Genomic DNA, 16,240 nt, shown 5'->3' with positions numbered 1-16,240 from the left:
GAGAGGTCCTGTGAACCCTTTACCTAATTTTCCCCAATGGTTAAATCTTATATTTCAATATCAAAACTAAGAAGTTGACAGTGTTTCAATGTTTGCATATATCTTTTTTTCCACATATACACAATCAAGATACAGAAATATTCCATCACCACAAAGCTCTCTCTCTCTCACTACCCTTTTATAGTCACACCCATTTTTACTGCCAACCTTGTCACTAACCTTAACCCCTGACAATGACTAATTTATGCTCCATCTCTATTATTTTGTCATATTAAGACTGTCATGTAAATGGTATCATTCTCTATATGTGACCTCTTGAGATTGGCTTTTTTCAGTCAGCATAATGCCCTTGAGTTCCATCCAAGTTGTCACATGTATCAATAGTTTGGTCCTTTTTATTACAGAGTAGTATTCCATGGGATGGATGTACCACAGATGTTTAATCATTCACTTATTGCAGGACATTTTCATTTTGTCCAGGTTTGGCTATTATAACTAAAGCTGCTGTGAACACTGTGTTCCAGCTTTTTGTGTGGACCTAAGTTTTCATTTCTCTAGGATAAATGCCCAGGTATGCTGTGGCTAGGTCATATGGTAAGTACTTTTTTAGGAAACTGCCAAACTCTTAATTAGAATGGCTGTACCATTTTATAGTCCTACCAAGCAGTGTGTGAGAAATCAAGTTTCTCTACATCCTCACCAGCATTTGGTATTATCACTATTTTTTATTTTAGGAGTTCTGATAGGTATGTAGTGGTATCTTATTGTGGTCTTAATTTGCAGTTAGTTCCCTGACAACCAGTTATATTGAACATCTTATGTGTTTATTTGCCATCAAATATTGTATATCCTCTTGGGTGAAAATCTCTTTATGTCTTTTTGTCCATTTTCTTATTGGATTGCTTGTTTTTTTATTGTAGGGTTTTGACAGTTCTTTATATAATCTAGATATGTGTCCTTTGTCAGATATATGGTTTGCAAATACTTCCTGCCAGTTTATGGCTTGTCTTTTCATCCCCTTCACAGGGTCTTTCAGAGAACAAAGATTTTAATTTTGATGAAATCTAGTTTGTCAGTGTTTGTTTCTTTGTTTTGATCATGGTTCTGATGTCAAGTCTAAGAACTCTTCCTCAAAGCCCTAGGTCTTGAAGACTTTGTCCTGTGTTGTATTTTACAAGTTTTGTAATTTTACCTTTTATGTTTAAGTCCATGTTGTATTGAGTTAATTTTTGTATAAGGTGTGAAGTTTAAAGGTTCATATTTTTGGCTGTGGATGTTCAATTGCTGCAGCATCATTTGTTGAAAAAAGCTATCTGTGGCAGTGCACAGTGGCTCATACTTGTAATCCTAGTGGTTTGGGAGGCTGAGCCCAGGAATTCAAGACCAGCCTGAGCATCATAGTGAGACCCTGTCTCTAAAAAAAAAAAAAATACCCAGGCATGGTGATGCACACCAGTACTCCCAGCTACTCTGGAGGCTGATGTGGGAGGATCACTTGAGATCAGGAGGTCAAGGCTGCAGTGAGCCATGATTGTACCACTTCACTCCAGCCTGGGTAACAGAGGAAGACACTGTCTCAAAAAAAAAAAAGAACAAAGAAAAAACCATACTTCCTTTACTGAATTGGTTTTGCACCTTTGTGAAAAATCAGTTGGCTATACTTGTTTTGGGCTGTTTTTCAGTTTGCTATTCTATTCCTTTATTCCATATGTCTTTCTCTGCATCATTACTACATAGTCTTGATTACTGTAGCTGTGTACTAAGCCTTAATATCACATTGAATGATTCTTCCCACTTTGTTCTACCTTTCACAGATTGTTTTAGCTGTTTTTATATGAATTTTAGAATAATCTTGTCTAGACCTACAAAAGTTTTGCAATAATTTTAATAGGTATTGTATTAAACCTGTTACTAATTTGTAGAGAATTGATATCATTTTTCAACTGTAATACTTTTAGCAGCAGAGAATTGATAACTTTATTGTTTTCTGATCAGTGAACACAGTGTATGTCTCCATTCGTTGATCTTTGATTTCTTCCATCAGTGTTTTGTAGTTTTCAGTATACTGGTCCTGTAGATCTTTTGTTAGATTTACACCCAGGTATTTCTCTTTCTGAGTTATTGTAAATGTTACTGTATTTTTAATTTTTGTTTCCATGTGTTCATTGCTCAAATATAGAAATGCAATTGATTTTTGTGTTGATCTTTTGTCTGTAATCTTGCTGACTTCATTTGTTCTAGGAGTTTGTTTCATAGATTTCTGGGGATTTTCTAAGTAGATCATTGTACTATCCACAAGGAGGGATAGTTTTATTTCTTCTTTTATGATCTGTATGCTGTTTGTTTCCTTTTCTTGTCTTGCTGCAAGAAAAGTCTCCAACTATAATTGTGAATTTGTCTGTTTCTCCTTTAAGTTATGTCAGGTTTTGCTTCCGATATTTTCAGCTCTGTTTATTATGCATGTTTAGTATTGCTGTGTCCCTCCCTATACCTCATACTAGTTAAAACTTAAGAGTAATATAGTTAGTAGCAATGGTGAGAGTGGACATCCTTACCTTCTTCCTGATCTTAGGAGAAAAGCATTCTGTCTTCATTAACTATGATGTTAGCTGTAAGGTTGTTTTTTTGGGTGGGGGGTTTGTTTTTGTTTCTGTTTTTGTTTTGAGACAAGGTTTCTGTCTATCACCATGACTGGAGTTCTGTGGTGTGATCATACCTCACTGCAGCCTCGAACTCCTAGGCTCAAGGGATCCTCCTGCCTCAGCCTCTTTGAGTAGGAATGCACAGCCATGTTGTACTTTTTTTGTAATTACTCTTCATCAAGTTGAGGTGGTTCCCCTCTATTCTTAATTTTCTGAGTTTTTATGACGAATGGGTGTTTACATTTGACAAATGCTTTTTCTGCCTCAGTTTGTATCATCTGTTATTTCTTCTTAATCTGTTAATATGGTGTGCTATGTAGATTGGTTTTTGAATACTGAACCAACTTTTCATGCCTGGAATAAAACTCCACTTGATCGTAAGGATAATTCTTTTTATATAGTACTTGGTTCTGTTTGCTATTATTTTGTTGAGAGATATTTATGAGAGTTACTCTTATATATTCAGTTGTTTTCGTGTTGTTGTTGTCTGGTTTTGGTATCAGGTTAATATCGACCTCATAAAATAAGTCAATAATTGTTTTCTATTTTCTGACAAAAATTATGGGGATTTGTGTTAATCTTAAATGTTTGGTAAAATTTGCCAGCGAAACCAGTTCTGGCCTTGAAGATTTCTTTTTTTGGGAGTTTAAAAATCACTAATTAAATTTCCTCAGTAGTTTTAGGATTATTCAAATGATCTATTTTATATTGAGTGTGTTGTTTTAGTTTGTGCTTTTGTAAGAATTGGTTCATTTCATCGTAATTTCAAATATATGTGTAGAATTGTTCATAGCATTTTCTTAATATCCTTTTCATGTCTTTAGGGTCTATAGTGATAGCTTCTGTTTCACTTCTGATACTGGTAATTTGTGTGTTTTCTTTTTACTAGTCTTGCTAGAGGTTTTTCAGTTTCATTAATTGTTACAAATAACTAGTGTTTTATTCCCTTGATTTTCTTTTTCTTTTTTTTTTCCTATTTTAATTTCATCTTGCTTTTGGTTTGTTTTGCTCTTCTTGTTCTACTTTCTGGAGGTAGAAGCTTAGATTACTAATTTGATTTGAGACTTTTTTTCTTTTCTCATGTAAGCATTTAGTGTTATAAATTTCGCTTTCAGCACTGCTTTAGTTATACAAACTTTGATATGTTATATTTTCATTTAGTTCAGTATATTTTTATTTCAGAATTCATCTTTGGCTCAGCTAGAAGCATGTTGTTTAATTTCCATGCCTTTGGAGGTTCCCATTATTTTTCTGTTGTGGATTTCTAGTTCAATTATGTTCAGGAAATATAATCTGTATGATTTCAATTCTTTTAAGTTTGTTATGCTTTGTTTTATGTCTCAAGTAGACTGGCCCTTGAAGAGAATATGTACTCTGCTGTTGTTGGGTGGAGTGTTCTATAAATATTGATTAGATTTTGTTCTTCGATGAAGTTCTTGTATTCTTCTTTACTTTTGCTGATTTTTTTTTTTTTGGCTATGTGGTTATCAGTTTTTGAGAGGAAGGTTGAAATCTCCAACTATAATTGTGGATTTTTCTGTTTCTCCTTCAGTTCTGTCAGGTTTTGCTTCTGATATTTTCAGCTCTGTTGTTTATTATGCACGTTTAGTATTGCTGTGCCCCTCTCTATCCCTCATAATCTTCTTTGCTCTGAAATCTGTTTTATCTGATACTAATATAACCACTCTTGTTTTATTTTGATTGGTGTTTGCATGGTATATAGTTTTTCATCCTTTTACTTCAACTCACATATGTTGTTGTATTTGAAGTGAGTTTCTTGTAGACAGCATGTGATTGGGTCATGTTTTTTGTTTTATTTTTTATCCACTTAATTTTTCTTTTAAATGGTGTATATAGACCGTTTATATTTAATGTAAGGCTTCAGTCTACCGTTTGATTTTTTTGTTCAATTGGTTCTCTTTCATTTTATTTTCTTTTGTTTATGATTTCTTTTTCCTCCCTTCCTGTGGGTTAGTTTTATATTTTTGAAATTCTATTTTGATTCATCTGTAGTTTTTTTTAGTGTTTCTCTTTGTATAGCTTTGATAGTGGTTGCTGTAGGTATTACATCATACCTATACACACACTTATTACAGTCTACTGGTGTCATTTTGCCAGTTTAATTGATGTGCAGAAACCTTACCTCTTTATATCCTTTTGATTCCCTTTTTATAATATGACTGTCTCAAGTGTTTAACCATATCAGTCAGTGTAATCATTCTTTCTTCAACCATAGAATATAATTTAGAAAACACTACAGAATGAAATTGTTGTATTGACTCATATTTATTATTTGCTGTTACTTCTCCCTAATGTTTCAGTATTCTTTTTTATATCATTTGCTTTGTATTTAGAGAACTTATTGTAGCCATTCCTTTTTTTTTAAGCAGGGTCTTGCTCTGTCACCCAGGCTGGCATACAGTGGTGCAATTTCAGCTCACTGCAGCCTTGACCTCCCAGGCTTAAGCCATCCTCCCACCTCAGCGTCCCAAGTAGCTGGGACTACAGGTGCACACCACCACACCTGGCTAATTTCTGTATTTTTTGTAGAGATGGGGTTGTACCATATTGCCCAGGCTGGTCTTGAACTCCTGAGCTCAAGTGATCCACCTGCTTTGGCCTCCCAATGTGCTGGGATTACAGGCGTGAGCCACCATGCCTGGCCTAGCCATTCTTTAACAGCAAGTCTGCTGGCAACAAATGATTTCCCCTTCATTCTTGGATGGTATTTCAGCTGGATATAGAATTCTGGGTTGGCAATTCTTTCCTTTCAGTACTTGAAAAATATGTGTCACTACCTTCTTGTCTCTCTGGTTTCTTATGAGAAACCTGCAGTTTGAATTGTTTTTCCCCCCTTAGATAAGGTGTCGTTTCTCTCTTCTTTCAAGATTATTTTTCTACGTTTTTGGAAGATGACTGATATATTTTGTCACGTATTTGTTTGGGTTTATCCTGTTTGTGGTTCATTCAGCTACTTAAACCTGCAGGTTTATGTTTCTTAATATATTTTGGTAATTTTCAGTCATTATTTCTTTGAATTTCAGCCCCTCCTTCCTTCTCCTCTTCTTTTAGGACTCTAATGACAAAAATATTAAATCTTTTGTTATAGTCCCATGGGTACATGAGTCTCTTTTCCATTCCATTTTTCTCTGTTGTTCAGATTAGGCCATTTCTGTTGTTAAGTCTTCAAAATCACCAAATCTTCTGTTCTCTGCTTTCTACTGAACACATTCTGAGTTTTTAATTTCTGTTATATTTTTCAGTTCTAATTTTTTTTTTTTTTGAGACAGGGTCTCACTCTCGCCCAAGCTGGAGTGCAGTAGCAAGATTTCAGCTCACTGCACACTCCACCTTCCAGGTTCAAGCAATTCTCATGCCTCAGCCACCCAAGTAGCTGGGATTGCAGGCATGCACCACCACACCCAGCTAACTTTTGTAATTTTAGTACAGACGGGGTTTCACCATGTTGGCCAGACTGGTTTGGAACTCCTGACCTCAAGTAATCTGCGTGCCTTTGCCTCCCAACTTGCTGGGATTACAGGCCTGAGCTGCTGTGCCCAGCCTAAAATTTTCAGTTGATTCTTTTTTTATGTCTTCTTGTTTCTTTGCTGAGACTATTTGTTTCATTTGTCTCAAGTATGTTAATAATTGCTTATGAGGCATTTTTATAATGACTACTTTAAAAATCCTTGTCAGACAATTCTAACATCTATGTCATCTCAGTGTTGGTGTCTGTTGATTGTCTTTTCTCATTGAACTTGAGATTTTTCTGGTTCTTATTATGAGAAAGTTCTATTTAAACTGGGCATGTTGGTTACTATATCATGAGATGCTGGATTTTATTTAAATCTTTTGGTATAGTAGGCATCTTCTGACAAATGTTTTGGCAGGGCATGAGGCGCCCTACCACATTGTTGCCAGTTGATAGTGGGAGTTCAGTCTCCTCACTAGGCCTCTACTGGTATTACCTTGGCTGGGTGGGGGGACAGAGGCTCAAGATTACCTGTTTACTTCTTTCCAGATGGCCTCCACCGACATCACAGGGGGTGACTCATTAGTTATTATTGGATGGTGGTATAATTCCAGTAGGAAGGGAAGGGGTTTTCTTGTAACTGCTGGGTGTGGGTGGATGTATTGTTTTCCTACATGGTCTTCATTGACACTGTTGGGTCACAGGGAGGACCTTGTGAAATCAGACTTCTCTGACCCCACCCTGGTAGTGCCTTGTTATAACTTGGTTACGGTAGAAAGGTGAGGATTCAGCTGCATTTTTTGCTGTACTGTTTGGTTGGAATTGAGTGGTTATCCTAACATTTTCTGTCTTGCTGTGCTGCCCCTTTCCTGGTCCTTTGGCTGGAGGGTAGGCTTTTCTTGGAGATTTTTTTGACAGCACCTTCTGGAGTTCTTCAGCAACCAATCTAGGATACATGAGGCAGAAAGAAAGTCTGTAACAGCTGGGCTCTCACACCTGTAATCCCAGCATTTTGGGAAGTGAGGCAGGAGGATCACTTGAGCCCAGGAGTTGAAGACCAGTCTGGGCAACATAGTGAGACCCTATCTCCACAAAAATTTTAAAAATTAGCTGGGTGCATTAGTGCATTTCTGTAGTCCCAGCTACTTGGGAGGCTGAGGTGGGAGGAGTGCTTGAGCCCAGCAAGTCAAGGCTGCAGTGAGCTGTGATCATGCCATTGCACTCCAGTGTGGGTGACAATTCAAGACCCTGTCTCAAAAAAAACAAGCTTTTAAAAATAAAAAGGTAGCCCATGAAACTCAGTACCACATTATCCTTTATATCCTGAGGGCCCTACCCATCTGCCTCATCCTTCTGACTTTTCAGAGCTGCCTTCTGTTCCTTGTATATATACAAGATTGGTAATTTGGGCTTCATTAAAATTAAGGACTTCTGTTCACCAAAAGTGTGATAGTTAATTTTATGTGTCAGTTTGACTGCACTAAGAGATGCCCATGCAGCTGATAAAACACTTCTGGATATGTCTGTGAGGGTGCTCCTGAAAGGGTATTTGAATTAATAGACTGAGTAAAGAAGATTGCCCTCATCAGTGTGAGTGGGCATCATCCTACCCATTGAGGGCCTGAATAGACCAAAAATGCAGAGGAAGGGCAAATTTGCTCTCTCTTTCTTTGAGCTGGGACATCCCTCTTATCGAGCCCTTGGAGATTGGTAATCATGGTTCTTCAGCCTTCAGACTCAGACAGACTAGGACTTATACCAACTGCCCCCACCCACAACCCTACCCCCTGATTTTCAGGCCTTTGAACTGGGACCGGGATTTATACGATTAGCTCCCTGGTTTTGCAGCTTGTGAACAGCACATTGTAGCACTTCACAGCTTCCATAATCACAGTGAGGCTAATGCCATAATATGTCTACACACACACACACGCACGTACACACAAGTTCTTAACTCCTTTTGGTTCTGTTTCTCTGGAAAACCCTGACTAATACAAACGTCATTTCACATTAAGAGTGTAAAGGCAAGCCACAAAGCTGGAGAAGCTATTTCCAATACATAGATATAAAAAGGTCTCATCCAGGATATATAAAGAACTCTTAAAAATCAATTGGATAAACTAGACAACCCAATAGAAAAATGGGCAAAAACTTGAACAGGACTTTACAAAAGACGATATCTGAATGGCCAATAAATGTATGAAAGCATGGTGATCCTTATTAATTATCAGAGAAATTCAAGTTAAAAATGGTTTTGACAAAAGATGCAAAAGCAATTAAATGGAGAGAGCATAGCCTTTTCAAAAACTGGTATTGAAACAATTAGACTTTCATAGGCCAAAAAAAAACCTTTACTTTAGCCTTACCCATATTTTAAAAAATCAAGTCAAAAGGAATCATAAATCTAAATGTAAAACTATTATACTTGTATAAGAAAACAGAAGAAAATCTTCTGCATCTAGGGTTAGTCAGAGTTCTTAGTCATGATGCCAAAGGCATATAACCCATTAAATAAAAAATCAATAATTGGACTTAATCAAAAATAAAAACTTTTGTCTGTGAAAGACTCTTAGGGAAAGGAAAAGACAACTTATAGACTTGGAGAAAATATTTGCAATTTGCATATTTAACAAAGGACTCATTCAGAATGTATAAAGAACTCAGAAAGAAAACAACCCAGTTAGTAAATGGGCAAAGGACTTGAACTGACACTTCTCTGAAGAAGGCTATGCATGTCAAATAAGCATATGAAAAGATAGCATCACTAGCCATTAGGGAAATGTAATTTAGGTGAGGCTAGTGGCTCAGGCCTGCAATCCCAGGGCTTTGGGAGGCTGAGGTGAGAGGATCACTTGAGGCCATGGGTTCAAGACCAGCCTGGGCAACATGGTGAGAATCTGTCTTTACAAAAAATTAAATACAATTAGCTGGGCATGGTGGCACATGTCTATAGTCATAACTACTTAGGAGGCTGAGGAAGGAGGATCACTTGAGCCCAGGAATTCGAGGTTGCAGTGAGCTATGATTGTGCCACTGCACTCCAACCTGGGAGACAGAGTGAGATCTTGTCTCTAAAAAAGAAAGAAAATGTAATTTAAAACCACATGAGTTGTCACTTCACACCTATCAGCATGGCTAAAATAAAAAATAGTGACAACATTAAATGCTTGTGAGGATATAGAGAAACTAGATCTATCCTACATTACTAGTGGGAACATAAAATAACAACCATTCTGGGAAACAATTTGGCAGTTTAAAAAAACAAAACTAAACAACTAAACATACTTGTCATATAACCTTGCAATTACACTCTCAGAAATGTATCCCATGGAAATGAAAACATTTTCACATAAAAACCTAAACACAAATGTTCACAGCAGCTTTTATTTAGAATGGTCCTCAACTAGAAACAACCAAATGTTATTTAACATGTGAATGGATAAACAAATTGTGGTATATCTATGTAATGGAATGCTGCTCAGCTTACTGATCCAATAACAACTTATATGGATCTCATGCTAACTGGAAAATGCCATTCTTGATTTGACAGAAGTATAATGATAGAGAACAGATCTGTAGTTGACAGGGTTTAGGGTTAGGGGAAGGGCATGAATACGAAGGGATAACACAAGGAAGGTGTTTTTTTGTGATGATAGAACAGTTCTGTATCCTGCTATGGTAATGGTTATGTGATTCTACATGCATGATAAAATTTTGTAGCACTATACATCAAACAAAAAACTGATGAAACCCAAATGAGCTCTGTACTTGAGTTCATACCAACATCAATTTCCTGGTTTTGACAATGTATTGTTGTTATATAAGTTGTAGGTTACCATTGGAAGCCGAGAGTGAAGGATATGGGAGCTCGACTGCTGTAATTTTTGTGAACCTTAAACTGTTTTTGAAAGGTTATAATAAAAACAAAAAGATAGTACTATGAGTTGTCAAGGACCTGAACAACTGGAAGCCTCATATAATGCTGGTGGGAATATGAATTGGAATAACTACTTTATAGAACAATTTGTTCAGTTTAACAGTGCATGTAAATACCCTATGACTCAGCAATTCCACTCTTAGATATGTACCTGACAGAAATGCTTTTATCAAAAGACACGTATAAGATGGTTTATAGGAGCATTATGCAAATAATGCTTTATATTTTAATTATGTTTGTTTTGAGCATATACTTTAATACTAATACTTAGTATTAAGAATATCTAAAAAATGTATTGGGTAGTTTATCTCAATATGGACTTGCGTATTGAAGTTCTTTAAGGTTTCATGTGTGTTTTGTGTGTGTGTATGTATGTATGTATGTGTGTTTTTTAACCTACATAGTTTATACCATTCTATATGCTTGATTCTTTTGTGTAGCTCTATGCCATCTTTTGCTTATGTGGGATAGATATTAATAACTGGAATAATTTTGGACCAGCATTTACCCATATACCTTCAAGTATGTCCTCTAGTGAAAGACGCTACAGTTTATTCTCTGTAATGACTATGTGTTATAGAGGTATAAAGATGAAACTTGTCATCATAATCCCACTGACCACAGAGAACCACTATTAACATTGTGTTTATATGTTTTGTTTTTAATGCATTTGCAATTGTATTTAGTAAGGCTCTATATTCTGCTTTTCTTCCACATAACATATTATTTTGGATTTTTAATGGTAACATAGCCAGAGTGTAATTTACTTCTCTATGTTATACATATTGTTTAATTTTCAACCTTATGCTACTGTAAAATAACACTGTGATAAATACATTTTCTTCAAAATTGGTCAACTTTTGTGATAATTTCTATAGTCTATATTCATAGATGTGTGGTAGCTCCAAATTGACATAAAACATGAATTTAGTATCTCTATTTATTTTATACCAGGATTTTTCTTTAGTATATAATATGATTGGTAGACTAAATTGTAAACTTTTTCCCATCACTTAAATTTAGAGTTTCTTTGCATTCTAGTGTATAATGAATGCTATAAATGTAATTAGTATGGCATTTTAGTCATTAATTTTCTTTCATGAAAGAAAAGAAGACATTTTGTGTTGATTATTGAGAGCTTATTATATTCCAGGGATTTTTGTCACTCTGTAAGTTACCAGCAATAAGCAAATTATTAAATAAATTATTGTACAATCATCCAATGAAATACTATGCAGCTACCAAGCATGATGTTTACCAAGAAATTTGGGGAAATGTTCATAATACATATTGTATATACAGTTATTATCCTGACTGCAAAATTTAAAAAGTATATATTTAGAAAAAAAGAAACCTGTAGGAAATATATCATGATTTGAATGGAGGTTGTTTCTGGGGAGTGGAACTGAGTAATTCTTTTCCTTAGAGTTGTTTTTATTTTCAAAAAGTGTTTATCCAATCTTTTTCAAATTAAGTTTTCATTAATATCAAAGTAATATATTTACATATTTTTAAAAAACAGATAGTTTTACAAGGCTTCAAATAAAAACCAGTCCCGTGACCAAACCTCTTTCTACCTGTGATTTCTACTTTCTGGAGGTAACCAATTTCAACTCTTGGCAATTCTTACTTACATACATCCTTTCTAAAGTGTAAGGTAGTAATTTACCACAAGCACATGCACACTTTTCCTCACTCGTTTTCCCAGTATAATTTTTCATAATATTTGCCTAAATTAATTTGCAGTATTTTCTTTATTGTGGCTACGTGAATATTTGTAAGCCACTTGAATACTGTGATTGTTTTTCCTTTTTCGTGTACTCGTTTATTATATTTTGCTGAAGTATTGATTCGTTTTTACCATTTGCTTAGTTTTCTATATACCTATCACCAATTCATTCCTAAATTATCCTGTAGAAATATTGTAAATCCTGGCCAGGCATGGTAGCACATGTCTGTAATCCCAGCACTTTGGGAGGCCGAGGTGGGCAGATTACCTTAGGTCAGGAGTTCAAGACCAGCCTGGCCAACATGGTGAAACCCTATCTCTACTAAAAATACAAAAATTAACCAGGCATGGTGGTGTTCCTGTAATCCCAGCTGCTCAGGAGGCTGAGGCAGGAGAATCACTTGAACCTGGGAGGCAGAGGTTGCAGTGAGTCGAGATTGCGCCATTGCACTCCCACGTGGGTGACAGAGTGAGTCTCCGTCTCAAAAAAAAAAAAAAAAGGGAAAGAAAGAAAGAAACATTATAAATGCTTGTGTTCCAACAAATCAGGTAATCTATCAGTTTCTTTTTTTTTTTTCTTTAGACACCCTTCCTGGAGCCCCGTGTCTGTCTTCTTGCTTCTGTTTTATCTACCTCAGTACCTTGCATCTGCCTAACGCCTCTCCTTACATTCTTTATGCTGTATTATAAATGTTGAGTCACCCCTACATATTCACCTACTTTTGCATTTTCCTTCATTTTGATGTACTTAGTGCCCCTAGCTGTACCCAATACAATATAGACTTTCAAGTTACATATAAATTCTCTAAATTTATTCAGAAATCTGTAAATAAAACCTTGACTACATTGTAAATATTTGATTTTTCATTTCATCTTTATTCTTAAATCAGACGATTTTATTTTCCAACAATAGGATTCTTCCTGGGCATATGTATTATCATCCTGACTCCTTAGATAATATATTATTTTCTTCAGTAAGTAAGAAATGAATTCTATGAACTCTTGATAGTTACAAAAAAACTAAGTATCAAAAAGTCATATTGTAATTAAAATATTTGTAAAGTACTAATTACTGAAGCATTTATTCTATATTTTCATTTTCAGAGGACGATTATTTATCATTTCTACTAAAGCAGGATCTCTAGGAATTAATCTGGTAGCTGCTAATCGAGTAATTATATTCGACGCTTCTTGGAATCCATCTTATGACATCCAGAGTATATTCAGAGTTTATCGCTTTGGACAAACTAAGCCTGTTTATGTATATAGGTTCTTAGCTCAGGTAGGTTTATAATTCTCTTTTTCATATTGAAAGTTCATGTGAAACTGATAATATTTTAGAGATATGGAACATATGTGTATTACAGAGAGGGAAACAAAGTTGGAAATACCATTTCTGTACATAAAGCAGCAGAAGTCAGTTTTGGCTTTTCTTGATTTTCTGTTTTGTAGTGTATCCATTTCTGTGATGTCATCTTTCTCAGGTTGAGATTGTTTTGCATGAACACATTTAGCAGATGCTATCCACAGCAGATGCAACCCCTCTCAACCTGCCTCCAAATCTGGGCTTCTTAACCAGAGACTGGGTTTTTTTGATAGATCCTTGCTTATTTGATCTTCTTTAGTACATAAGTTGATTGACAACTTTATGTAAACTCTTTCCTGTTATTTGTTTATTTATTCAGTTTTCTTTTATTTTTTTCTTTCCTGTTAAGTTTAAAACTTCTGTACATTCTCATTTATAATTTTTATTATATTTAATATACATTTAATATAATGTATGCATTTAATTAATGTAGTTTATATGTAATGGATATGGTATTTTATATTTGTTTTCTGTCTTGAAATTATAGAAAATAAAACGATATAAAGGCATTTTATGGTGTTTGTTGATAGCTTATTATATTACATTGAAAAGGAATCAAACTGCTCTCTTGCATTCTAACTTCAATATTTACCTAAATGTTTTTTGTGTCTGTCCCTTTATTTCTGTTTACTCTGGTATCTGCCTGCTGTCCTCCTCCTACAGAGTACAGAAATAAATAAAGCAACACATGAATGCATTTTGGTCAGTTAATATAGAATAATTATCAGTAATGTAATTTTATTTGTTATGGTAAACTATGCTAAACAGATGAAATCTTTCATGAATTAAGCAAAATTGCTGATGAGTTTTTCTTTATGGCAATATACTACCATAAAGTTTTACCATTTCATATTAACCAGTAATCGTATTTATCCTTGATTAAGTTTCATGCTTACAAAATTTTATTTTTTTGTATATTCTTCCTTCTTTTTACAAAGGGAACCATGGAAGATAAGATTTATGATCGGCAAGTAACTAAGCAGTCACTGTCTTTTCGAGTTGTTGATCAGCAGCAGGTGGAGCGTCATTTTACTATGAATGAGCTTACTGAACTTTATACTTTTGAGCCGGACTTATTAGATGACCCTAATTCAGAAAAGAAGAAGAAGAGGGATACTCCCATGCTGCCAAAGGTAAACATATTTAGATTATTGGCTTAACAAACCAACGTGGACTAAGGAAATTTTACTACTGATATCAAATTTAGTCATCTGATTAAGGCTATATTTCAGAATTTTTCAAGGATAATAAAATGATATTTAATGAATTTTGTCTAGAAAATTATAAATGATAGGGTGCTTGATCAGTTCTCCATATAGCACCACAAAAAGATAGTATATTCTGAAACACATATTTTATGCCACATATAATATATCTAATTAGCATATTTTCTAATATACTTTACACTTCAACTTTTATAAGAAGTAGCAGACAAATTTTCCAATTAGAAAAGGGGAAATTACTTCGAATTTATTCATATGGTGAATTTCGGGTTGCAGGAAACCAGTTAATTTTATAAACGTGTATTATTTGCTGACTTTGAGAGGTATACTGTGAGAGAATACTAAGAAAAACAAGACATTGTTCAGATTATCTCCCTCAATCCAGCAGCTGAAAAGCAGATAGTCCTGTTTTCATTTTCAAGATGAGGAAATTGAGGTTCAGAGAGGTTAGGTAACTTACCCAAGTTTACACACCATATTGTAAAGCTGGTCTTCAAATCATATCTGACCAACTCAAAAGCATTACTCTTAATCATTATAATTTTTTGTCCTCCAAATGGAGATTAGAAAGTTATTTTCAAATACAAGAAGCAAAGCAGAGGACCGGGGATTTCCAGAATTGAATGACATTTAGGATGCTTTATTTTAGTTTAAATAAATCTGGACTTTAAAATATAGAATGCTTTCACAGTCAGTAATATTGTGTGATATAACTGTTAAGATGGTATAATATAGTCAGTTTAGCTTATGTCTTGTGAAGGTTAAATACTCCTCAAATTTATGGAAAACTTTAAGGTTTACAAAGGGCTGTCTCATATACATTATCTCAGGAAGCTGAGACTTAGAGTTTGTGATTACACAAGGGTACATGACCAGTAAGTGTTACAGCTAGAATTTGAACCCAGTAGTTTTCTTTCTCTCTTCTCCCCTCCCCCTCTCTCCCCCACCCCCACCTCCCTCTTCCCCTCTCTCCCTCTCCCTCTTCCCCTCTCTCCCTCTCCCTCTCCCTCTTCCCCTCTCTCCCTCTTCCCCTCTCTCCCTCTTCCCCTCTCTCCCTCTCCCTCTCTCCCTCTCTCCCTCTCTCCCTCTCTCCCTCTCTCCCTCTCTCCCTCTCTCCCTCTCTCCCTCTCCCTCTCCCTCTCCCTCTCCTTCTACCTCTTTTTGAGACAGTCTCACTGTGTCGCCCAGGCTGGAGTGCAGTGGCGCAATCTCAGCTCACTGCAACCTCCACCTCCTGGGTTCAAGCGATTCTCCCGCCTCAGCCTCCCAAGTAGCTAGGACTATAGGTGCCTGCCACCACGCCCAGCAATTTTTTTTCTATTTTTAGTAGAGATGGGGTTTTACTATGTTGGCCAGGTTGGTCTTGAACTCCTGACCTTGTGATCCACCCACCTCGGCCTCCCAAAGTGCTGGGATTACAGGTGTGAGCCACCGCGCCTGGTCCTTTTTTTTTTCTTTTTTCTTTTTTACTTTAAGTTCTGTTATACATGTGCTGAACATGCAGTTTGTTACATAGGTATACATGTGCCATGGTGGTTTGCTGCACCTATCAACCCGTCATCTAGGTTTTAAGCCCTGCATACATTAGGTATTTGTCCTAATGTTCTCCCTCCCCTTTCCCCCCACCCCCTGACAGGCCCCAGTGTGTGATGTAACCCTCCCCATGTCCATATGTTCTCATTGTTCAACTCCCACTTATGAGTGAGAACATGCAGTGTTTGGTTTTCTGTTCTTGTGTTAGTTTGCTGAGGATGATGGTTTCCAGCTTCATCCATGTCCCTGCAAAGGACTTGAACTCATTCTTTTTATGGCTGCATAGTATTCCTTGGTGTGTATGTGCCACATTTTCTTTATCCAGTCTGTCATTGATG

At 35.8% G+C, this 16,240-nt stretch overlaps 1 protein-coding gene across 9 annotated transcripts in view; it reads left to right on the top strand.

Moving 5' to 3' along the window:
• The window catches only part of ATRX (ATRX chromatin remodeler), a 286,622-nt gene that overhangs the window by 220,217 nt on the left and 50,165 nt on the right, over positions 1 to 16,240 (top strand). For all 9 annotated transcript variants that reach the window (XM_008978121.6, XM_003824403.6, XM_003824402.6 and 6 more), the window contains 2 exons: positions 12,885 to 13,062; positions 14,085 to 14,279. In XM_008978121.6, coding sequence (XP_008976369.3) covers positions 12,885 to 13,062; positions 14,085 to 14,279 — 373 coding nt within the window. The remainder of the gene's footprint in view (positions 1 to 12,884; positions 13,063 to 14,084; positions 14,280 to 16,240) is intronic.

Source organism: Pan paniscus, chromosome X (genome assembly GCF_029289425.2).
Source record: "Pan paniscus chromosome X, NHGRI_mPanPan1-v2.0_pri, whole genome shotgun sequence".
Classification (NCBI taxonomy): Eukaryota; Metazoa; Chordata; class Mammalia; order Primates; family Hominidae; genus Pan; species Pan paniscus.
Note: the sequence above shows the minus strand (reverse complement) of the source record. Positions and strands in the feature narration are given on the sequence as shown.